The following is a 24,170-nucleotide window of genomic DNA, read 5'->3' as shown; positions in this document are numbered from 1 at the left end:
ACTTCGCCTATCCGCGCGCGTCAGAAAGGCACACTTCATCGTATATATATGCTATAAAGGTATGTATATATATGTATGTACTTATAGATTTATATACGCACACGCACACATATATGTATGTTTATATATATGCACGCATCATTTTACGCAGCGTATATAATACAGGTACCTGTACTATAATATATTATGTATAACGTATGTACACATGCCCACGTAATAAGCACACACGCGTTCGGTTGATTAAAATAGAGAAAAATAAAATACAATACAAATTTGTTTCATTATACCCTAATCAATTAGTAATATCGTTTGAAAAATTTGAACAAGTATATAATACATCGCTTACAATAGTATACAAAGTCTGGTTGCGGTTTCACGCAGTTTTAATAAGTTTAGCTACGTATGTAATATAATACAGTACATAAATAAGTATAAAGTTTCCGATTGTAGTTATGTATCTACTTCCGAAAATTCCACTCTTATAAATATATATGTATACGGATACATAAAATCACTAGAAAAAACATGTAGGAACTAGGCGAATACCTATATTAATTTTTAACTTACGAGTAGGAAATCAATATATTATTATAACTTATCAATACGCCTACAGCAGTACAACTGTACAAGTGCCTATACGTTAGCTTTCGTAAATTTGGTAAAAACTTGGCGAAACTTTTACCGTCATACGTATAGAATATAGATATATACTCGTCGGAGATCGCAACGTAAAGAATTTTTATTCATACTTTGCTACAATACATAAATGCTCCTTCGAGTGAAAAATCAAAAATTCCCAACTTTGGAATGATACAACTACAATAAGAAAAGAATTGGAAGAAACCAGAAACCAGACTGACAACGAGTAAAAATAGAAAGCATGTTGGACGAGAAATTTGATAAGTACAGATTTCAATTACATGCGTTTCGATTTATCTACGACTACACTTGTTACATAGTTTCTTCCCAAATCACATTAACCCAAAGTCATACAGCGTTTGGCAACTAAACTGACGATACGCTGTTTATATCTACCAATAAATATCTCAACAATGTAACTCACTATAGATTTTGGCTCATATTTGTTAGCTGAAGCTCGAATAACCTCCGGGATTTCGAAGAACGAATTTAAATCAATTGTAACGACTGTCGAATCCCGTCTCGATCACTGATCGTGATACAGTAAATTCGAGGATTTAAAAAAAAGCGAATAACGAGGATGGCACAGTGAGTAAAATTGGCAAAAGCATCGAAAGCAGCGTAATGCCGATACCGCGTGAAGCACCCCCGCAGAGATCCTTGATCTCTCGTTCTTTCGTGTGGTTGCGGATGCAAGAGTCCGGCCTCCGCCTCGGGAGGCTGTTGGCCGCTTTGTAGCATGCCAAACTGTCCTTGTAATCCTCAACCTCTTTGGGAGCAACAGTCAGCTTTTCAGCGTCCGATTTTAGGCATATCGCATCCACCACGAGGAGAATCATGTTGCTCGAGTCAACTGGCTGGACGACGTAGGGCCGCTCGCAGTCCCTCTCAACATCGCCGACAGAGACACAATCAATGTCATACTTATCTGCAGAAACGTTTTGCAGTAGGTACAACTTCATCTGGAAAATGAGAAAGTTGTCGGGATTATTCGCTTTAGTAGAATGCATGCTTATTGTTAGATAACACAGGTCTGCAACCAAAAAACTGCACAGGTTTTTTATACTGTTTCTTATAGATTTTCACTCACTGAAACCGGGATAAATATTCAAAAAGTTCTATCACATCGGGTTTTTTCTTCAACTCGTGTTTGTAGTTTCATTCGGAGTGAAACTCCCATGTAATTCGAAATCTGGTATCTTGTTCTTGATTTTAAAAATCCAAGCAAAAGTCATTACTTACTTCCATTTAATATTCATTGTAGTGAGACTCAAGAATAAATGCAAACAGGGAAACAAAAAATGGTAAGCGGAAGCGTGTTCGAACGTGTATCAGAGAGAAGAAGAATAGGTTTCATAGGAAAAGAATAAACACCGGTGTGTTAAATTTTTATCTCATGTTATAAGAAATATTGCCTAGTTTGTTCTAATGAAATGGTGGTTTTTTTCATTATTGTTATTTTTTTTTATGCAAACAGTTTGTATTTTGCAAGAATACTGTACGCGCTGGAGGAAAATGTAAGTCCTTTTTGGATTCAGCACACTTGAAAACATAATATTTATCAAAAACATCCCGTGCAGCTGAAAAAAAATTATTTTTGCGGACCTGTGTAATCAGTCTGTAATTAGAAAAGCCAGTTGCACCCTTTGGTCGCAGGTTTCGGGCCTCGTCCGTTTGATTTGTGGCGGCTGATTGTCTTTCTCGCCCTTAGTTTCGGCATTCGGCTCCTCGTCATTCCGATCTTGATCGTTCGTTTCATGTGATTTCTCTGCATTTGCTTTCTCGTCCGGCACGTCCGGTTTGCTCTTTACCTCCTCAACCATTATCCCGTCCTCCTCTTCATCCTCATCCTCTGTTTCTTCGTCTATCTGCTCATCGTCATCGTCTTTCGGGTAAGGGTAAGCATACGCATAATCCGCGGAGGACCAAATACCGCTCTTTACCCAGATCCAGGCCAGGCTACCAAGCACCCAATTTGCGGCTCGCTCGAGGGTCTTCAAGGGCTGCGAAAAGGAACGAAGAATCCTTTCGATGATGGTGCCGAACTGTTATTTGCGCATACTCGTACTTACAGTCAACAAAATGTTTCCGTGGCTGCAGATTTTCTTCTCATCCCGAAAACAGACCGCCTGATAGTCGTATATCTCGATCTCGTCGAAGATGCCGTTTTCGACGAGACTCAGCATGACATGTTTGTTGATTTGGCCGAAGAACTTACCCGCGTCAGATGAATTTTCACCAGCGACGACGTACCCGTTGTTGTCCACCAAGTAGCAATGTAGCCCTTCGTCCTCGCAACTCCTCTGACAGTTACCCAATCCCTCGCAGCTGTAGGTTATGTTTCGGAAGAGACTTTGAAGCTTCGAGTGTTTGAATTGGAAGCCCACGACCGCCGCCGGGGCCTTCATTTTTCCTATACCTGAAGTTTATTATCGTTACCCGCAACATTCGTATGTATAGGTATTAGGGTGGTCCTTAAAAAATTCATTTTTGAATTTTGACCGACTCACCCCCAAATCAGCTCCACATAATTCAAAAATAACTCCTCCATTTTTTAAGATTTTTATCTTAACTGTAGCCCGTGCCCCGAGTAGGGTGGATTTCAACACTTTCCGGGGCATATCAAATCTACCAAACGGATTTAGATGTAATTTGGTATAGAGCGGTTTCTCGGGTCGCTGATTACGAATCTGCACTCAAAATTTCTAAATTCAAAATTGTGGATCCAATATAGTGGACCAAAACCCCAGAAATCACACTTCTCGTTCAGATTCGTAACCCCCGAGTACCGAGTTTTGTCGAAATCGAATGACTTTTTGGATTTCGCTTCACCGTATTAGATCCGCCATTTTTCATTTTCAATTTTTCAGTTTAGATTCGTAATCAGCGACCCATAAACCCCCCTCTACCAAATTTCATCTAAATTCGTCGTGTAGATTTGATATGCCCCGGAAAGGGTTGTATGGAATCCACCCTATTTGGAGCACGGGTTAGAGATGAGATAAAAGTCTGAACAAATGAGGATATTATTTTCGAATTATGTGGAGTCGATTTAGGTCGCGAGCCGGTCGAAATTAATAAATGACCTTTTTAAGGACCTCTCTAAATTTAATACGTAGGTATATAAAAGCCGACATGATGAGCAGCTTAAATTATAGAAGAATTGATCTTTTCGATTCGTAAGCGAAATATTTAAACCAGACTCACCAATAAATATGGCGTGACTCGCTGTGACAAAGGTCTCGTTATCCGCCCCCGCGTCGTCAATGGGGACCGAGAAGACGAAGCTGTCCGGCTGGACGTAGTACTGCTCGACGGCGCGTTTGTACCAGACTTCGTCGATCGCTCGAGGATGGAGTTTACCGAAGTGGTCTTCGGGTTGTGTGTCGTTCTCAATGGGGAAGTCCTGCCACCGTGTAAGGCCACTGTGGGTCGCCACGAAGGCCAGGGTGAAGCCGAATCGCTGTTGTAACTCTTTCCTGCATCGAGGATAACGCTGTCAGGTTGTCGGGTTTACCACCATTGATTGAACGGGAACGATTGCGTTATCCTATAATGTATACAGGGTGTCCCAATGAAATTAATAACTACTGGCGAATCAACCCATCACCGAAATATCCCCTTTGCCATTTAAATGACATATGGAAAAGCTTGCAAAATTAACGATGAGTACAGTATTTGATTTTGTTAGTTGCGCATTGGATTTGGAATTTTATTACTCACAGTAAAATTTAAGGACTATAAATCATGCGATTGTGATGTTACATTCTACATCTCATTTACTTCCGACAGTGGAAAAAATTTGTGACTTATAGGGAATCCGGGAGAAAGTGTAGGCTACGTGTAGTGGGACAATGTGAAAATATCTGAACAGACCTTTTAAATTTTCTCGTAAAATATAATGATCCATAACTCATTCAATAGTGTACGCAATTATCTGTATTTTATTTTAAAGTACAAGAGAGCCTGATCAGTATTGATTGTTTGCTCAACATCCGTCGAATTATCAAATTGTTGAATTGACGAAACGTTATCACCGAATTTTAGTCGAATTACCACATCGCTAATGCTAATGGTGCGGTGGCATATATTTTTTTTGCAATGGAAGCGGGATATGCATTCTAGGCTTGATTCGAATTGGGCACCCTGTGTACATAGGTAAATTGCGATCGTCTGATGCTCAAGTTTTTTTTTTTCTTTTTATAGATCAACGACTGTAAAAGTGAATGCAGGTATTTAAACAGTAAATAAAAAAATCGTAGACTTCTAACGGAGACTTGATCACATAGGTGAATTATCGGGTTTCCGCTATACCTACGGGCGCAGTAGTCAAGTAACTACACGTGTATACAAGAGGAACTTCGAGAGAAAATGGAATTAGAGACATAAACATGAGGAGATGAAGTGGAGAGGGAATAAAAAAATAAATAAACAATCGAATGAAAAGATTTTTTTTCATACTCGCAGACGATTATAACGGAGGAACGTAAGGTGCATTATTTGATGGTGTTACCTGGACAGAAGGTTCATCAGCATAGCTAAGGGTCTGCATGATGTTAAAGTGTTGTATTAGTAGAGACAAATCAAAGTGCATTGAATTAATAAAATATATTTACAAGTGTTGTTTAAACTATATGTATATTCATCTACCACACGTATATCCATAGACGTATATATACATGTATAGGTGTATATATTCTAACGTCTGTATGCATAGTGAAAAGAGTTTGCCCCGATTCTCTGATCGTGTTCCGCGACATGCGATTAATATCTATGAAAGCGTGCTCGGATCTGCAGAGGACCGTGATTGTGATAAGATAATATAGTGAATCTACGAACGGGATGCTGTATTCGTCGGCAGCAATCATCTACCACAGAGGGGAATGATAACGAAACTGAGAATAATCAAGATCAATCGCGTTCACTTTATCCATTGAAGTAACGAATTGGAGTAGACTAAAACCAGGTATCTTACAACCATATGAAACGAAAACCGGAGTACCCCGTTAGATTAAAATCGAATATCATAGGATTCACTACAATACTAATATTGTATATTTACATAATTTCACACACATGCTGATTACATTTGCGATACATTTTTGCGTGTGTCTCTTTGTGCGTATGTGTATTTGTGAGCATGCGTGCGTGTGCCATAGGTGTCGTTCTATTATCGAATGATAATTATAAGCGTTCTTTAGCCACGCGTAAACTCGCTTGATGACTTACCCCTTTTCCTCGCGAACGGTGCTCGCGTTGGCGAACCACTCAGTTACCATAGCATCGAACACCAGACTCAGGAGGAGATTTCTGTCACAGTAGTAGGAGGTCCTTTCCACCTTGCTCGTGTTTACTGCATACGGTTAAAGAAGTGGAGGTCACCGGTTTGACCATCATCCAAGAAGAGGATGAAATGAAAGGGCACACGAACAAGCAATGCGACGATACTTACCACGTGATGATCCTGAATGCGAATGCTCCGGGGGATGGGATCCAACTCTATTCATGTCCATCCACTTCCACCCCGGCACGCGGGTGCGCCTCAGGAAGTGGAGCAGCTCTTCCTCTGGCGTGCTGAAGCTGTGGTCACCATCGTAATGGTACCTGAAAAGCACCGATATTATATTTATAGACTTGAAGTTTTCACGCTTTAGGCCTATATTTCATTCCTCGCATTCAAGCCGTGAGTCAGGAAATAAGTCTGACGGAGATAAAATTGTAGCATTTTTTCGAAATCCCATCATAGTTTAGTTTTATTTAACGTATAATGTCTACCATTTCACAACACTACGTAATAAACGATACTTACCCACAGTACGTCCAATCGGGATGCACCCGCCAATTGCTACCGGAAAAGTAATCGGTTGCATCTTTGTCTGAAACGATTAGATTTTTTTTGATTATTCAATTATTCGGATTTTCAAGAGAAAGTAGTGATGCAATGTCGTGTGTCATAAATGGGTTTGAAATAGGTGCATACTTACCTCGTTGATGCTGATATCGGTGAATTTCCTCGATCGCATGGACCCGGTAGCTACCACCATGACCGTGCACCGGGAGGGACACCACCACCGTAAACGGTGTGTTATTGATGCTAGTGTAGAAATAGTCTCTCCTCATCCTGCCCACCCGTTGCTGAAACGTTGCAAATAGGATATCAATTGATCATTATTCGTCGTGACATAATGATAAAATCGTATCGAGACTTGTGAAATTTACTCACCATGTCGTCATAGTGGTATTTCGTGTGCAGCGTTGTCATCCCACTGGACTGGTTTATCACCAAATCACGAAACTGTGAATGCCAAGGTAGTAGAATTAACATTCGAAGCGCAGGTTGATGTCGCTAATATTTTAGTTATTATTCTCAACGGAAGCGTTCTTGCCTGTGAAAATCATTAAAAGAGCATGGAATCTGGTTATACCTGAAGCAGGGATTTGCTAAAATTTCGGGGAATTGTTCCGTCGTCGATCAGCTCGACTTCGGCCATATCCACGCTGTTATATGCTGGCTTGAGGATGTTCCTGAACTGTGTGATAGACGGTCAAATTTAAAGCACTTTGACTAACAATAATGGGTCAACGAATCGCGCGGTACTTACGACGGGTCGAAGGTCTGGATGTATCAGGATGTAGCCGTTGTTGGTAACGATAAAAGCATAGCCGTTAACGCCGAGCTGTAAAACAGAACACAGGGATAATGGAGTGTTTTGTTGTTTCTCACAATCAGAAAGGAGCGTGGAATTTGAGTGAAAAATTAAAAAGCGAATGACGAACACGAACCATGTGCGGTAGCATCAATTTCTCAATCTCCTTTATCGGTACGTCGATTCCAGCCACTCCTAAAAGCTCAGCGATCCGAGTCTGCGAAAGAAAAATTATTAACAAAAAGCTCTGGGTGTTGTTTTCAGGTTGAAACTTTTCATAACGACTATAGAAAAACAATTAGTATCGAAGCTTTTCTACCTTCCCCAACCAACGCTATGTATGTGTTATAAAAAATACATATGTGATGTATAATTTTCTAATCAAAACATGTCTAACTGTAAGGTATGACACGTATTTATACACCTGTATGTATGTATTTAAATAATATATAACCTATGTAAAAATAATAGCACTGTTGTATTATTTTTCTAGTTAATGAAAACGACGTCTAGATGACTACTGTCAAGTTATTACGTATACATTTATAATTCGTACGATAAACTCGAAATTAATTGCGTTGCCAAAAACTATCCAAAATATAATAATGATGATGATGATGATGATGATGATAAGTAAACAAATGATGTGACAAATATATTGTCTGTTTATAATTGTATGAATTATTAAAATTGTGATAGCTCAGAGGAACGTTGAAGGTTTTTGTCGATAATAATCATGGGATTCGATGGAATGAAAATTGACCGTGGCATATATTTCTTATAACCAACACGATCCTCCAAGCTCTCTCAACTCGCTACTCGTCTATAGTAACTATATAGCATTAATGTGTTAAATTACAATATCGAATAGTTCGTATCGACTCGATACGCTTGACTACGTTATGATAATTGATAATTATAATAACTGGAGTTGTGTATAATACGCTAACGGGATTCGCTCCTCGCAACAATCCAACGGGACGGGCGCGAGCGAACAGGACCTCTACTCATTTACAATATCAACACTCTGCATTAAGATCGTTCCATAAATAAGATCATGGCGGCGGGTGGCATCGGGTGGTAAAAGTTTCACACTGTCTGATGAAAAAATAAAATTGATTAGAAACATAAAATCACAGTGGATTTATTTAAATTTCATCCACACGCATCTGCAAGTCATATTGCGAGTGGCAACGGGTGGTAAACGATCACGACGTCTAATGTAAAAACGAAATTCTTGAAAAACCACGAACGACAATGAATTTTTAAAATTTTGTCCACGTATATACAGCATATTTTGAGAAAATAATACCAAATTTATTGCTGATTCAATTATTTTTTTACTGAAAAATGTTATAATTTCACAAAGTCAAAAACTTGGTAAGTATCGAGAGATGGGACACAACGATACATTGGGGAATAAAAGAGAAAAGTTTTACTCGTAACCCAATAGTTTGTCACACGATCATAATAATGAAATATGCAGCTGAAATAAGTAAAATACAACAAGATTTTTTTTCCTTTTACGTAACTCATGGTGATAATTGTTGGAATTTTATGTTAGTAAATAAATAAATCCCATTTGGCTCGTCACATAAACAACATAAAGAGATTAAATTTCTTTGCCAATCTTATATTGATGGTATTGGTCCAGTTCACTGCGAACGGTTCGACCTACAGTAATGAAATATCTCGTTTTGCCCCACCTTCTCTTATTTATAGAATAGATATTGAAAATATTCCACCCATCTACCACCGATGTTAGCGCCACCACCAAACCTACCTATCTACCTACCTATCTACCTGATATATATGGGGTATTTTAAACGAATCACATAACTATATAATGTAGTGACTGTATACACTACAAGTTGAATACTAAATAGTCTGATCAAAAAAGTAAGTATTAGACAGAATACAAGACGGACGAACGCAGACCTATAAGAAGTGGGATCGAACTGAGATCTGTTCCCAAGAAGAAGCGTCTTATGTATTGGTGATTCCGTTGCCTCCTGTTATGACAGCTCGACGTTTGTTTGGATAGTGAATTATTTATACCTACCCGTCGGGTTCGAAAGAAGGGCTGAATATATATACATATATAGGTATATGCGTGTATAGAACTACTCAAGGACGCGTTGAAACTTCATCCAATTTCACACGGACGTTCTTTACGCTTGGGTACAGAAATAGCGAGGCTCAAGGGATCAGGGTTTGCAAGGGTCAATTAATTGCTCAATCTATGCATTGGAAGCATTCGAAACAACGCTGCATTCAGCTGCGAACCTCTCGAGTCTTAGTCACCCAGTATGCCCCGTTCACCAGGACCTGCTCTGTGATGTTCTGTGGACAGAGATCAGCGTGAAACGAATTCTTGCAAGGGGTTTGTTCACCCTCCGCAGGGGCTAAGTCATACAGGCTTAGTTAATTAAGTTAGGGGTAGAGTGCGGCATGAATAATCATCTGCACCCATGGCATAGAAAATGTAAACCATAGTGTGCATGAAGCTTGACGTGCGGAGAACTCGTTGACCTAAAACCTTAAATCATTCGTAAGTTTACGAAAGATCAATTATTTTGTTCTTGACACGCTTATAGGTCGTTGACGTAACTCACGTTACGCAATACCTATCGAACTTCTACTGGAATATGTACATATTCGGTTTCAGAATTTCGCCCATTTAGACTACAGACGTAACGTAGGTAACATATAAATGATATTACGGAAAATAGGGAAAACCTCGAATTGTCGCGGTCGCCTGACTTCCCGTTTCGAGGGTAGTCACATTATATTATATGTTTCCCACTTGCCATCTGGCTGAAGTCGACTCCAAGACTTATTGCAGACTGCGGAATGAACGGCAATACAAAAGACCACCACTAATGGCCTTCTCATCCTATATTTTTTTTGTAATTTTAATTAGCAATTGTTATAATGCTGATAAGACTAGTGTAATGCTCGGATTCTGAAAAGTACCCTAGAACATGTTTTGATCCTCTTCCCTGTTCGATTCTTGGTCTAGACAGTTATGTTATACTCACCGCGTTTGGTCGCCGATTGAAAACTGGAACACTGACAGTAGTCATAAGTCTGTATTCCTGTAGGTCATCGTCCTGGTCGTAGGTCCTCTTGTGTTTCTGGACAAATCTTCTCTCGCGTTCTTCCCTCAAGTTCATTAGGCGTTGCCGCGTTTCGGGGTTGTGGATGCGATGCGTTTCTACAAGTTCACGTTGGTAGCTCCGCTCCCTTTGTTCCCATAACCAGTCCGTCATTATGGGGTCAGTTACGTCGGCATAAACCGGGGTCCAGATCACTGGATGGTCCGTCCGTCGTAGGACCAGAGGCCTCGCCATGACCGGTATGTAGTTCAAAACCTGCGACACCGTGACCGAAATCAATTTCAATCAAACGATCGTGGGGCATTTGCCGCAAGTTTCTGTGTAATCAAATCTGCGTCATACCTTTTCAGAGACCTCAGCCATCGTCGATAGATGAACGTAGTAGCCCCGGTTGGCGCAGGCCATCCACCTTACATCCCTGACGTCGGGCACCTCGCGGCCAATCAAGTAAGTGAAGACCCTTACCGGCATGTCACCCATGTCAGGGTCGTCAGAGTTGGCACGCCAGTTGTAGGTTGCGAATATTTCTTTGTAATTCTCGGGGACACCGTCGGTGACGAGCATTATGGCCTGGTTGCACAATGTGCCTTTACGTTGCTCCCGGAAGTTCTCCAACAGCTCGAAGGCCTGCCTTAGGACGATGCTGAAATTGGCTATCTTATCGGTGTCCACGCATTCCATCGCGGTCTTGAGCTCCCGTATATTAGCTAAATTCGCCTGGACTAAGGTGTTGTTGAAGCATGCTACTACCTCGTGGGTTTCGTTAGAGAATTTAATTACATTCACGAAGTCGTTGTTCCCCAGGGTGTCGAGGATACTGTTTACAACGTGCCTCGCAATTTCTTTACGGATCCCGGTCATGCTACCGGAGTTGTCCACGAGGATAAGAATATCCTTGGGACTTGCCGCAGCCTCGATGTACCAGTTCCGCGTACGGCAGTCAAAGAGGTCCACCGGTTCCATGTTCCAACTGATAGCCGGATATTGCATCATGAACCCCGTCGCGCTTCCGAAATATTGCCATGACAAGGAGGGATCGAGGTCATAGTTATTCATGAACGTTGTATTCAGCTTCTGGGCCCATGTGATCGCCGTTACGACGTTGTACGACTGGTTATAGACGTTCGTTGGTATGTGAAAGTTGGAATAGTTGAGATTTACGCGGCGTCCAAAATGCGCACTATAAGTCATCGTCAAGTTGTTATCCTTCGCGTTGTGGTACATGACCGGAGGTTTCACATCATTGCTCGCGTTCTCCGCCAAACTCTCAGCCACGTCCATGATTCGCTGCAAAAATGTTCGCATGTATTACTCGGTGACGATATAACGTTGGGTTAAAGAATTGATAATACCCATAAGTCAGTGCATGCGCTAACCTTGACTGCAGATATTTTCGATTCCATCAAGAACCCAATGTCTTTCGCTATCTCCTGGACCAGAGCGGCTCCATCCCTGGGCTTCACTTCTGCTTGTCTGTAGCTCTCTTCAAGCTCTTGGACTCGCGTCACGTACTTACCGAGCAGTGACAGCTCGAATCCCAGCTTATGAGCCCAGGACTTGACCCTGTATTAAGCACAGAGATAAGTGACCGCTTCCTCAGGAATCGAGCAACGACACAACGTGCCGTTAGGTATTAGGATATCATAATTCGCAAAAATAACCCCTTCAATTTTAACAGCTAATGAAAATCTAAATTTCTCATTTGAACTCACTTTCCCGCGACTCCGACTTAATCCAGCTAACGGCAGTTCATATAACGTACGTGTATTGTGTTTTATGGTTGCTGTTTTCAATTTATGATTTACGATGAAGCTATTTTACACGATGCTGTAGCATCGGAGCTGCATGTCGAAGCGATCCAAATACTTATCAAAATTATTATCTCTACTATCAAAAGTTTATCCGCTAATTCAGATTTCGGATAAATTTACAAACTGGTAACATAACGTCAATACCCTGAATTGAGATACGACAAGGCCGGGTAGTTTGATTGAACACTGCTGTTCGTTTGCATGTAACGAAATTGCTGTTGTATTTTCTATTACAGGAAGTGTGTAAATTTCGAAATTTTCTTTCGCAATACGCAATAAAAACACTAAAGACTTATCGATGCAAATGTAGCAGCGAAACAGCGACTATGTCATAGCATCAGTCGAGTAATTTTGTTAGTCTGTGAACTACTCGTGTAAAAACAAAATAAATTCGTATCCTTGAATATCGCAAATGTGAAATTTTTTTTTTTTTTACTCACACGTCAGCGATTAACGAACATTTATAGATTTAAGGTATTAACAAACGAGGATACGACCTAGGGGTAGTGTGCTGTTTTAATCAGGCTTTAATACCCGTTATAAAATCCAAGACCGTGACGTCAGTACTATCATAACAACCATATGATGATATCGAGGTCGACAAAGTTCGATCAAAAAAGGCCGATGAAGATGAATAGCCTCCCACACGTTGATCCGCACTCCTTCATCTGCCCGATGTGATTTCTCACTCATCTTTAACTCAGTCAAGTTTTGAAGCGCTTGCAGTAGTACAAGTGTCTGCTTATTTTTTCATACTTACGTGTTGTAGGAGATACGTTCAGTTCTTCCCGAAGGACCCTCAGCAAGGATCATCAAGGTGATGATCACCGAGGTAAGAAAGGGTGACTGCATTCTACGGGGGGATGAGGAAAAGGACTGAATCGTTGTGAAGCTATGATATTATACTCCAAACTTGACGCGTAAACATTTAATAAAGTGTCAGGGTGGAATTAGATATCTAAACCGCGTTTGGCGATGGCCTCGGTGTGGCTCCGCTCCCTTGGCTATTGATCGTTTCGTAGCTAGACCCGCGACACAACTGCGCTCTGACCTAACTCCACGAGCGAGTTTCGTCGCGCGCACCTTCCGGCGCAAACTTAGGGTAACGTGCTGCCAGCTATTGTGCTAATGCATGTGCGTACGTATATGTAATTTGCGCATCGTTAACCTTCGTGGGCGCACGTGTAAACCGGACCCTGAGCTTGCGCTCTTGCCCCGGTACGGATCAGGCGGCCTGTTCGTTTACCGCAACATCTCCCACGCTACTAACAAAGAAGGTATCCCTGATCGATATCTCCAATTTGATTTCTTTTGTAATATGTCATAGTAGGCTAAAGACTAAGCGATACGTATTTTTTTTTATCTGCGATTAAACACTTGAAGGAGGTGAAACCACCCTCCAAAGTAAGGCATGTCAAGGGGCGATTCGGCAGTTTTTTGTATTTTTTAATTGAGAAAAATACATTTGTCATTTCTCGTTAGGGGGAAACTTTGGGCTTGGTTGAAAAGTATTATGTTCTTGTGGGTGAAACTGCCAAATCGCCCCGTAATATGCCGTGTTTCGGAGGATGGTTTCACCCCCTTAAAGTGTTTAATGACGGGTAGAAAAAATAAGTGTCGCTTAGTTTTTAGTCTACTATAACTACAAAAGAAATCAAATCGGAGATATCGACCAGGGATAATTTTCTTGTTAGTGAAGCTCGTAACGCAGGTGGCTGGATAAAGTTTACTTCGCAGGGAAGCAAGACAGTCTTTCTTTGTTTCCAATATACCAACTCACGTTTGAATTTTCGGTTGTCATGTGTTATGGTGAAGGGATTTGAATTTGGGGTTTAGTATATAAAAACTTTGGATGCATTTTTTGATAGCAACGTTTTCCGTAAATATGTAAACCCTTGATCGATACTAAACTTTGGAAAATTTGTCAGAATGATTATGTGGTAAACATATACCTTAAAAGTCAAGTGTAGACTAGAAAGCAAATGAAACTGATTTGTTTTAATATTTCATGGTAGCACTATTCTTTTTGTCTCCATAAAACATACTGCTAAAAAATTTGGAATCTCAACGAACCGGGGGTGGTAAGAAAGGAGTGAAACAATGTGTACAAGGTGCACAAATTAATAATTGGAAAATTTATTGATTTTTATACAAATACTGAGTATCGATACTTAGTAAGAGGGTAAAAAAATACCATGAAACCCATCAGTAAAATTGTTGACCGTGGTACACGGAAATTGGTGATCAGAATCAAGCGCCACAGTCTTTAATTTCATCCTCTCCAGGATCTTCCGCGTAACATCCTTCAAGTCCACGTCTCTCCAGGTGAGTGAGATTCAATTTGTGGCAGGGGAATTCTTGGCCTCCATTCGAGTAAAACTCCGGACGTATCTCCGTGGGGTGTAGTTCAATGCGTTCGTAAGATGACGGGTACGAGACATTGACGACGACAAGCACGAGGTTGGTAAAAGGGACCTGAAATCAGTAGCAGGCAATGAAATCCGAACGGGGCCACGAACAGCGTGAGAACAGAGATTGTGCAGACCTTTTCAGCATAAAATGGTCGCGACGGATAATCGGAGACGTTGGTCAAATGTTCTGCGAGCTTCGGCTGCAAAATGTAGAGGGTCCGTTTTTCGTCACAAGCGTAATGTTCGATAACCCTTTTGGGTGGAGGAGGCGGTGCTGGAGCGTCTTCGTTCATATCTTTCTTACTCCAAGCCACCGGAAACTCGACGATCTGCAAAGTTAGCCACATCAGGCGAGTAATGAGCCAGGTCGAGAGTTGCGCCAAGTGGTGAAATGGAGTCTTGAGGAAATTAGCGGCACCCTTGAACGTCTGGAAGATCGAAAAGGCAGTCAGTATATTGGAAACCGACAACGGTATTGTTTGATCTCGTGCGGTAATGAGCTCACAGGATAGGAACAAAGCGCTTGATAATCGTAGAACACCACGGGCTTGTACGCGCCTTGGTAAATCATGGACTTCATAACACCACCCTGAACGGTGCCAAAGAATATCCCAGTTTCGTTCAAGTCAGAAACTACAACGTAGCCGTTTTGGTCTATCAGGTAGCAATCGATCACTGCACTAGCACAGGAAAAGTTTGATTCAGTGTGGTCTTGAGTCAGGTCCTGAAACCTTGCGTATAAAGACTCCATCGGCATTTGGAATCCGATAACGGCCGCGGGAGCTTTTTGGGCTCCATCTTTGGGGAATATCGCTTGTGCCACAGTCACGACGGCGTCTGCCCCTCGGATAGTTGGAACTGGGAAAAAAATCGATCAAAGTGTTCACATCCGGTCGCAAAATATGTGTAATTCATATCACACAACAAAAAGTTGCAGAATGGATCTTCATATAACTGAAAACGTAGAAGTACATTTCTATAAATTACCTGTCACCGAGATACTTTCGGGATCAACGGTGTGCTGAAAAATGGCTCCCTTATACCATGGTTCATTTACCGCTCGTCGATGGAGGTCGCCAAACTCGAGTTTAATGTTTTCTTCTCCCTGGTTCCAAAACCATGAATCATTTTCTACATCGGGAGAGTCTCCAACGTCTTGCCATCGCGTGAGTCCACTCTGGGTTGCGACAAATCGCAGAAAGACTCCGTACATGGCGGCCAATTGCCGTTCTGTTTCATTTGAGAAGATAAATCTTCCTGTGAAACTGACGTTTGTCGCTTTCGCATCGAAAACAAGAAGTTCCATTAATTCCTTGTTGCAGTAATAAGCGTTGTCGTCAAGCGTCTTCCGGTTGCAAGGTTGTGTATCATTTTCATTTTCTGACATCTTTTCGTCGTATGGGTACATATAGTCGCCATCATCAGTCGCGTATTCAGTCTCGACAGTCGACTCATCGTCCTCATCGGCCGAAGGTTCAAGTTCATCCTGCTTCATCCTGCTCTCCTCATTATTCTCTACCTTCTCGTTCGTATTATTGGAGTCTGACTTGGTTTCGTATTGTTCGTGCCATTCCCAGGTATCGGGATTATCAAGAGATTCAAGAAAGAATTTCACCTCATCTTCAGGTCGATCGAACTCATGTCCTTCAAGATAGTGAAAACGGCAGTAGACCCAGCCGGGATGAATTCGCCAACGGTCACCGCGGAAATAGTCCATGATTTTTCTACCCATATTCCAGTTCTTCTTTATCTCTTCGCCAACCTGGTTTTCAAGGGCTGACATAAAGCTTAAAAAACTTTTGTGGGTGACATTTGCATGAGTGATAAACGGCTTACATTGATCCATTTGGTACCATATTCCGGAAGTGCTATGGCTAGGCCGAAGGGTGTTCCTGGTAGGGCTTCGTAAAAGTAGTTTCGTTTCTCGAAGGTGACCCTCCTGTAGTCGTCGTAATGGAACTTTATCGTGACATTTGACAAAGTACCATTTCTATGGTTGACTAGAGCTGCTCTCAGCGTCAGCACCTCCTCTCCGGGGATTCTGAATCAATCGATTACTATTATATTTTAGAAAAGAAAACTGATTATTTGTGATTTTTTATCCCCCTTAGATAAACAATCGGACTAATTTACCTGGGTCCCAGATCTTCACCGATCACTTCGACCTCTGTGAGGTCGATACTGTTGTAGTTTAATTTTAGAGTTCCCTTGTAGGCAGGCCTAAGATCAGGATGAAGAATAGCGTACCCGTTGTTGGAAACTATGAAAGCGTACCCGTTGACGCCGAGTTTGTAAGGAAGCGTCAACCTGTTTATCTCGTCCAGGGGAACATCGGTCCCGGCGACCCCCAAGAGGTTGGCAAGTTTCGTTTCGTTGTTCCGGTTACCCTTCCGGTCGAACGCTGGGACACTGACGGATGTTAACAGCCGGTACTCCTGATAAGCCGTCTTCAGTGCGGTGGACGAGTTAGAGTCCTCCGCATTAGGCTACAACCCCGTTTTTCAATTTTAGAATATGCTCATCGGCGGAAAAGTAATATCGCACATAAATGCAGCAACATCTATATTATACGTAATGCGTACTCTGATTGCAGGTATGCAAGAAGAGGTGATAAGTATAGTAACACTGCTCGTCAGAAAACTGAGCACGTGTATACCCGAAAGTAATGCAACAGCGCAATGAAATAGGGTTATAGATTGCCTCGCTCAAAGAACCGTTATAGCTGTACCGATAGTGGTGAAGTTACCTTCTAGAATTTTACAATAAAAGGATATCGTCAATGAGGGGGCTAAAGTGTTAATGGCCTTGATACAATCAGTCAAAGTGTCAAAGTTCTAATGAAATTTCACAATCAGTCACATGACGGAGGCTGAATTATTGACGTTGATTAAGTACAAGAACGTAGGTGTACGCATAAGGGTGTGCTCAAACTTCTGATGGCAGGCAGAATGGTGTACATTCTTACATTCGATAGTTTACAACGAAAAATAACATCCAACAACAGTCAACAACAACGAAAACGACACGATATATATATGTAAACGGGACTGAAGTATGAGAATATATAGTAGGTATAAACACGTGACAATGAACGGAGGTTGCAGTGATCTCCGTAGACCGTTGAAAAAATAAAATTCACAGAATAGTAAGATAGGGTGGTTAACACATCAGAGATCAGTGCAAGGAATCCCTTCGTTACACATGAAGGGTAATGATCACTGATTCAACCACTTACGACAACATTTATAAGGTTTAATCGATCACGACAGAGATACTTATTGTGGGATCCATACATTGCATGGGGTCGAAGAATTCTGAGTTTCCGTGGGTAACCAACTTGCGTACGTATGTGTGTGTGTGTGTGTGTGTGTGCGTGTGTATTAAAGGGGTTGAACGTGCGTACGTGCATGTGTGTAAATTCATCGCGTTCCAGTCCTGGACCTGCGTCTTATTGCAGGTGTGTAATTCAGGTATCAGTTGGAGAAGTCACAAAGGTTCAACGAAAATCGTATAAAAATGGTATAAGACTAGAACTCGTCGTGCTTGCGTGCGAGGACGATTCTGGTTGCAAACTACAGGTATAAATATTATATAGGCATTATTACTTATGCCACAGACTCACTGAATTTTCTAATTCAACTGCACAGCTACCGCACTCTAGAGTCTATACGCACAATGTAGAGCGGTTTAGGGGGGTAAGGATATCGCGACTGCCAGGCAATGGTATGAAACCCAAGAAGGAGGGAGTGAAAGTAGAAAAAAAATAAAAAATTGACCATGAGAAAGTAATAAATAAAATAAAGAAGAGCCAGCGGACAATAATTAAAACGTGGAGAAAATTATAACGAGCCGTGTTGAGGGATTTTTTATGCTGAAAACCTTCTGAATGTAGATGGCATCCTCGTTTATTTGCACGCCTTGTTCCTTTCCTTTCAGATGCGTGATGAGCCTCGACTTTTGCTCAGGGTGCTCCATTACCAGCCCCAGCCACGTAGCTAGTGCCGGATTCTACACGTTCGTACAGTTTATACACAATACATATATACAATAAATCTGCACATGTACACAAAACAAGGAATATCGAATATCTCTGTATTCAATAATCAGTCTAAGTATCCGGCACAACAAACTTTCGAAGAATCGTACGAGTTGCACTTTAGAGAAGGGTCAAGATGAATATCAGAGGAAGAGAGAACACGTTATCGAAAGTCCGGGTCAGGATCTTAACTAATTACTTAATAATCTTAATATCCAACTCCGTCTGCCGCGGACATCGGGATGACGAGAAGAACAAAAGAGAGAGTAAAATCGAGTATGAAAGGGGTGGCAAACTTACCGAGATGTCCGCGTAGGCATGAGTCCAACTGAGCGGATGGATATCCTTCTGGAGTACGAGCGGTCTCGCTATGACATTGATGTATTTGAGGACTTGTTCACGGACCTCTGACAGGGTGTGGACGTGAGAGTAGTAGCCTCTGTTCGAGCAAGCCATCGACTGAATTTCTGGTGTCTTCGTAACGTCACGGCCAAGTAGATACGTAAAAACACGGACGGGCATGTATGTTCCGTTTTCCAGCCTGTTTCGCTCGGCAAATACCTTCGGCAACACGAAAAGGACATCGGTAGATAGAAGTCTAACTAAATACTGCGTTCGTTGTTACGTTTGACTGATGACTGTTTCGGCTTACCTCCGCAACGTCTCCGGGCACACCATCGGTAAGAAGCATGATGGCCTGGGTGCATGGATTTGATGCGTTACACTGCTTGGACGTTCGGAACGTTTCCAAGAGGTCAAAAGCCTTGTTGAAGGCTTTGCTGAGAATCGTTGGATTCGTGGTGTTTAATTTCTCCAATCCATCTTTGAACACCGCTATATTCTCAGGGGTTGCTTGTACCAAGGTACCATTGAAGCAGGGCACCACCTCGGTTGTTTCGTTCGTGTAGGCGATTATCGTCACGAAGTCGTTGTTCGACAGCGTCCCCAAAATTTCCACTGCGGTTGTCTTTGCTACACAGAACCAAGGTCCGTAAATGGTGGGACAATGGAAGTCGCGGGTTAAGTAAGATCCTCACGCTCGCATACGTGACACATATCACATCTCAAAGATCCGAAATGGCGGTAAACGCGAGGACCTTATTTACTCCGCTTCAAACATTCCTCCATTTGTGGACCTGCATTCATTACAATCATTCCAATCAAGGAAGGCAGGCGATTAGCTGCTCGGACGATGGTTTTGTTTGATTTTAAGGAAGTAAAAATCGTTCCTACCGATCGAGTAGCCCATGCCCTGCATGCTACCGCTAATGTCGATGAGAATGACCATGTCTTTGCTGCATGTTGCCGACTCGATGAACCAGCTGCGCATCCTGCAGTCGTAAAGGTCAGGCTTATCACCTTCCGTGCGCCATTGTATGGCCGGGTACAACCGAAGGATGCCGGTGCTCGATCCGAAATATTGCCAGGAAAGGGCTGGGTCGGATCTGTAGTTTTGTCGAAATACTTGGTCCAAGGCCTTCGACCATTGTATCGCAGCATTTACCTTCACATCCAGATCGTACACATTCGTTGGCACGTGGACTGAGGAGAAGTCCGTGTTCACGGGGATGTTGTAAAAGTGCGAATCTGCAGTGAGGTTCATCGGGCTGCGAAAGATATTGGAGCAGCACTTGCATAAATTTTGCGCCCTTCTCTCGCGTCCTTCTGTGAATTGTATTGCTGTTACCTGTACATGGCGGATGTGTTGAGGAGGGATTCCGGCAATTTGACAGGCACATTATTGACAGAACTGTATTTGCCCGAGAAGTAGGACATGTTCATACTAGGTATTGTCTCGTTGGTTAGATGGAGCCTGTCAGGAAGTCCGGATGCGTTGTATAGCTCAGCCGCTTCTTCGGCCTTCTTCAAGATGCAGCGGACCGCGTCCATCTTTCGACTTAACATGCGTCCAACGCTGTCTGAGATTGACTTGACCATCTCCTGTCCCGATTTCTCCTCGATTCGGGCATTTTGCTTCACGTATTGCTGTAAGTCGAGCATCAAGATCGTTACGAACAACTACAGCGTCATCGGAAGAAGTGTAAACTCTATACTGTGATTCTACATGAATTTGTACTTGATTACATTACGCTCACGAGAACTTGGACTAATAAGCTAAAGCTTTCAAATTATTAAACTTTGGTTTGTATGCGATCATCGATCATAGTGCATCTTTGTGTACCTATAGTATAAACAAGTTAAACATGACCCAATTAGCCAATTTGGTTAGTGCGGAAATTTTATAACTATAAGTTATTATCAAATAAAATCGTGCGGATTACATTCTTTAAATCATCCGAGCGTGCCGTAGCATTCGCAAGCTGCCACAGTTCCGAGCCGATTCTTTCCGCCCATTGTTCAACTCTATAACGGAAAAGAGAATAAGAAGAACAACATGTCGCTGGTCATGTCATTGACTTCTCGTCAATGGTACCTCAAATCTCAACTGGTACCGTAGTTGTGTTGGATTGTTAGATAACTTAATTTCGTTATCTGCATGAACGAACCATGCACATGGAACACTCACGTTTTGGCATCTCGAGCGACACTGACACCGGGTACAAGTAGAACGATGAGTATTACGGAGAACCTGACGACGAGGTTCTCGTTGTGGGACATGGTTGGGGCACTAAAAGTTTTCACGACTGTTCTGCATCAACTTTTCTATCCTACGAATCGGATTGAAAGCTTCAGCCGGACTTGGAGCGTCGTTTAACCGCCGCGGATTACGGATCAGGCATATTTTCCCTTATCTGAAAAGACGGCGTCGCGACACGCTGGCTCAACTGTTTCACCCAGACTTGAGATCTGATTATTTTTGGTACACCGGAGCGCTGGCTATGAACGGGCGCCGGCCGGCTCGCCACTCCGAAATACGTAGAACCACGTATATTTATAAAACCAAACTCGTCACGTACCTCTGAGCCGGTAACTCTTCGCGCAACTTGAGGACTAACTACCTCTCGGGGTCTCGACGTCACGTTTGAAAAAGCGAACTTGACATTTTCCGTAGTCCACGCAACCGATCCATATGTGCCGTCGAAAGCTCCTTCGGTATTTTATTTCACAATCATATTTTCCAAAAGTATGATTATCCATGTTTTTCGCTTCGCTTTATATGCGTCATCACTTGACAGCCTCCATCATAACTTATCCTTAAACGTATACCTTTTGAAAACGGTGTTTTTTTTTCAATTACATACAGACATTGATTTTGCAAGGATCTGTGGCATTTGGAACCGGTGATTGCGTTCGGAATTTTACATCGCGTATTTATTAAGAAGCGTATGAAGATTTAGTAGAACGTTAATCGTACAGGCGTCATATTAAGTGGTACCAATTTTTGTTCTGCAAAGAACCTCGCAAGTCCTAATTAGAGATCGGATACCGATTGACGAAGCCGTGAAGCAGTTGGCTTGTCATTAAATGATAATTCAGTTCACGTCCGTAGAAATCCTCAAGTCTTGATAGAAAAGGTCAGGCGCTATTATTTCACCATTACCATCGAGAAAATACATCTGCGATGACAATGCAAAACATAGTATCCTGGTATTTTCCAATCATGTATGTAGGTAATATTTTTATAATGTAACCGCGTGGATTGAATGGTCGCATGATTTTAATAACGGAAGAATGTTACAGAGTTCACAAACCACCCAGATTATCTATCCACTAAGTAAATAGATATGAAATTAATATTTATACTCACAGACTTTAAGCCGACTGGATTCATACGCGCGTAATTTTAACACAAATCCAAACAAATCCGGTCTTCTCAACATCATTATGTACCTCGTAGCCTCCGGTAGCTATTCTTCCTGTCTTCTTCGCCAATCAGGGAACTAGAGAGAAGAAAGAAAAAATATATAAAACATAAAGAGAATTAGGATGCACGGGTTTACAATAGATCTGGTAGTTAATAATCTTATATATATACACTTATGTATATAATGTATAACGTAAGAAGATTGAGGAGAGTCATTATCTCAGTAGCAAAATTATGCTGACCAGGCAGTTGCTTTTCCTTCTCGATGCCCGATTCACGACGCTGTTCAGCTCTCGATCCAGCAAAGAAAAACAATCAAGCCGAAAATACAACGCCGAGTAATGAGAGATTTTTTCCTCGACGGTATAACAGTGGCTTTTTTTTTCCTACACCAACATTTACAAACGGTTTAAATTTCGGGTATCATTAGGTTTTCGTGTACGTCCGTCTATCATATTCTTCCATTTTTCTCTATGAAGCCTTACGGATTTCCTCACGAATCTTTTCGTCGCTATATCCTCCTTCTTAACGGGTTTCGCAATGTACTGTTTGAACGATCGTCGGTGTTTGCTTCACACCGCGAGAGGAATGTGGTGCGCACGCGATCGCTGATAACACAATTTTTACCTACCAATTTTTGGACTACGATGAATATATTCGACTGCATAATATTTTTAGTGTTAAAACATAAATCGTATTTCGACAGTATATGGTGCATACCATGTCAACTTGACCAATGATTTTCCCTCGCTTTTTATTGATTTGCTGCAGGATTTTTTATACGATTCTCCAATCTCAAAAAATTCTGCAACAAATCAATAATAGCGAGGGAAAATCATTGGTCGAGTCAACATGGAATGCCCCATATGCACTGCATACAGCTGTGTAATGCATGCGTATAATAGTACGGAATGCTAAATTTGCGTATCCATAGATATACAGACTCACAAGTATCGAGCGTAAGGCATGCGGCAATTTGAACATTGTCCTCGGCTATTTTAACACTGCACAGCTTATGTTCTACGATCTGAACCCTATTGCGTCAACAAAGTTTAATTTATTCCATACTCGACCGTCTATTCTCGTTTTCGTGCCTAGAAAATTATCACGTAGGTACTACATGTGATGACAATATTATATTTGGATTGCTTGGACAAAATTTGAAACAAATTTTAGGTAAGACGGGAAAGAAGCAAAGAAAGAATTAGTCTGTTTCAAGTAATCTTAATTGCGTATTTATATTTGTGTAATGTGTCATGTATTTACTTTCGATAGCTACGAACGTGTCTAGTACATAGTTCGCTAATATACCATATGGAATGCCATTTTCCTTATCCCCTATCTGCAATCTGAGCATGTTAACTTCATTTTTTAAACAATGTGCAAGTGGCAATTTTTGAGTAACTATTTTTTAATTAAAGAAATGATGAACTTCATTGCACGATTTTTTAAAATTCTTAAACTATACAATACTAATAAACTCGTCTGAATTCCTTGACGCAAGGATATAACGAAATCTGGAAGGGAGTTAGCATTCTTTATCACGGCGATCAGGAAACTAGAGGCAACGGGACGGCATGATTTGGTATCAGGTCGCTCAGAGCGTCGATAAGAATATTTAAGGAATTTATCTAACCGTGTAATCTCGTCATCGCCATGACGATGAAAATTTTATTAATCTCACAAATAAACTCACTTCGAAATTTGAATTTATTATAACCCAGTATACGATAATCCCATT

At 41.6% G+C, this 24,170-nt stretch overlaps 2 protein-coding genes across 8 annotated transcripts; both read right to left on the bottom strand.

Annotated features, from left to right (window-relative positions):
* Nucleotide 1: 1 nt before the first annotated feature.
* LOC107224872 (voltage-dependent calcium channel subunit alpha-2/delta-3) lies at nucleotides 2-13,264 on the bottom strand. Of its 5 annotated transcripts, none has more exons than XM_015665102.2 (18): nucleotides 12,977-13,264; nucleotides 11,782-11,968; nucleotides 10,748-11,692; nucleotides 10,328-10,660; nucleotides 9,573-9,629; nucleotides 7,423-7,503; nucleotides 7,242-7,316; nucleotides 7,065-7,169; nucleotides 6,863-6,934; nucleotides 6,624-6,774; nucleotides 6,449-6,515; nucleotides 6,092-6,243; nucleotides 5,869-5,992; nucleotides 5,153-5,185; nucleotides 3,847-4,118; nucleotides 2,712-3,058; nucleotides 2,283-2,642; nucleotides 2-1,601 (listed from the first exon to the last, which is right to left on the bottom strand). In XM_015665102.2, exons 1-18 carry the CDS (start codon nucleotides 13,066-13,068, stop codon nucleotides 1,197-1,199), a joined length of 3,858 nt encoding a protein of 1,285 aa, XP_015520588.2. In that variant the 5' UTR covers nucleotides 13,069-13,264; the 3' UTR covers nucleotides 2-1,196. The 5 variants fall into 5 exon arrangements, with proteins under 5 accessions (XP_015520588.2, XP_046591183.1, XP_015520589.2 ...); XM_046735227.1 differs by having other exon boundaries at nucleotides 2,712-3,052; XM_015665103.2 differs by lacking the exon at nucleotides 5,153-5,185.
* Nucleotides 13,265-14,336: 1,072 nt separating this feature from the next.
* LOC107224892 (voltage-dependent calcium channel subunit alpha-2/delta-3) lies at nucleotides 14,337-21,508 on the bottom strand. Of its 3 annotated transcripts, XM_015665130.2 has the most exons (13): nucleotides 21,191-21,508; nucleotides 20,946-21,027; nucleotides 20,351-20,649; nucleotides 19,897-20,270; nucleotides 19,316-19,635; nucleotides 18,964-19,224; nucleotides 18,507-18,635; nucleotides 16,761-17,113; nucleotides 16,464-16,668; nucleotides 15,615-16,389; nucleotides 15,133-15,485; nucleotides 14,762-15,055; nucleotides 14,337-14,691 (listed from the first exon to the last, which is right to left on the bottom strand). In XM_015665130.2, exons 1-13 carry the CDS (start codon nucleotides 21,280-21,282, stop codon nucleotides 14,467-14,469), a joined length of 3,762 nt encoding a protein of 1,253 aa, XP_015520616.2. In that variant the 5' UTR covers nucleotides 21,283-21,508; the 3' UTR covers nucleotides 14,337-14,466. The 3 variants fall into 3 exon arrangements, with proteins under 3 accessions (XP_015520616.2, XP_046587593.1, XP_015520618.2); XM_046731637.1 differs by lacking the exon at nucleotides 20,946-21,027; XM_015665132.2 differs by lacking the exon at nucleotides 18,507-18,635 and having other exon boundaries at nucleotides 21,191-21,505.
* Between the last annotated feature and the right edge of the window lie 2,662 nt (nucleotides 21,509-24,170).

This window comes from Neodiprion lecontei, chromosome 1 (assembly GCF_021901455.1).
Source record: "Neodiprion lecontei isolate iyNeoLeco1 chromosome 1, iyNeoLeco1.1, whole genome shotgun sequence".
NCBI classification, from domain to species: domain Eukaryota; kingdom Metazoa; phylum Arthropoda; class Insecta; order Hymenoptera; family Diprionidae; genus Neodiprion; species Neodiprion lecontei.
The sequence above is the reverse complement of the archived record's forward strand: the minus strand, read 5'-3'. Positions and strand labels throughout refer to the sequence as shown.

What these genes read in the sequence shown, in the direction of transcription:
- LOC107224872 (XM_015665102.2), bottom strand. Translation starts at nt 13,068, where the DNA reads ATGCAGTCACCCTTTCTTACCTCGGTGATCATCACCTTGATGATCCTT. An exon ending in GAACGTATCTCCTACAACAC is followed by an intron (nt 11,969 to 12,976) that starts GTAAGTATGAAA and finishes TGCTTAATACAG; the next exon opens with GGTCAAGTCCTGGGCTCATA. An exon ending in CCGAAACCTGCGACCAAAGG is followed by an intron (nt 1,602 to 2,282) that starts GTGCAACTGGCT and finishes CTCATTTTCCAG; the next exon opens with ATGAAGTTGTACCTACTGCA.
- LOC107224892 (XM_015665130.2), bottom strand. Translation starts at nt 21,282, where the DNA reads ATGTCCCACAACGAGAACCTCGTCGTCAGGTTCTCCGTAATACTCATC. An exon ending in GGGCATGGGCTACTCGATCG is followed by an intron (nt 19,636 to 19,896) that starts GTAGGAACGATT and finishes GGTTCTGTGTAG; the next exon opens with CAAAGACAACCGCAGTGGAA. An exon ending in ATGCCTACGCGGACATCTCG is followed by an intron (nt 18,636 to 18,963) that starts GTAAGTTTGCCA and finishes ACGAACGTGTAG; the next exon opens with AATCCGGCACTAGCTACGTG.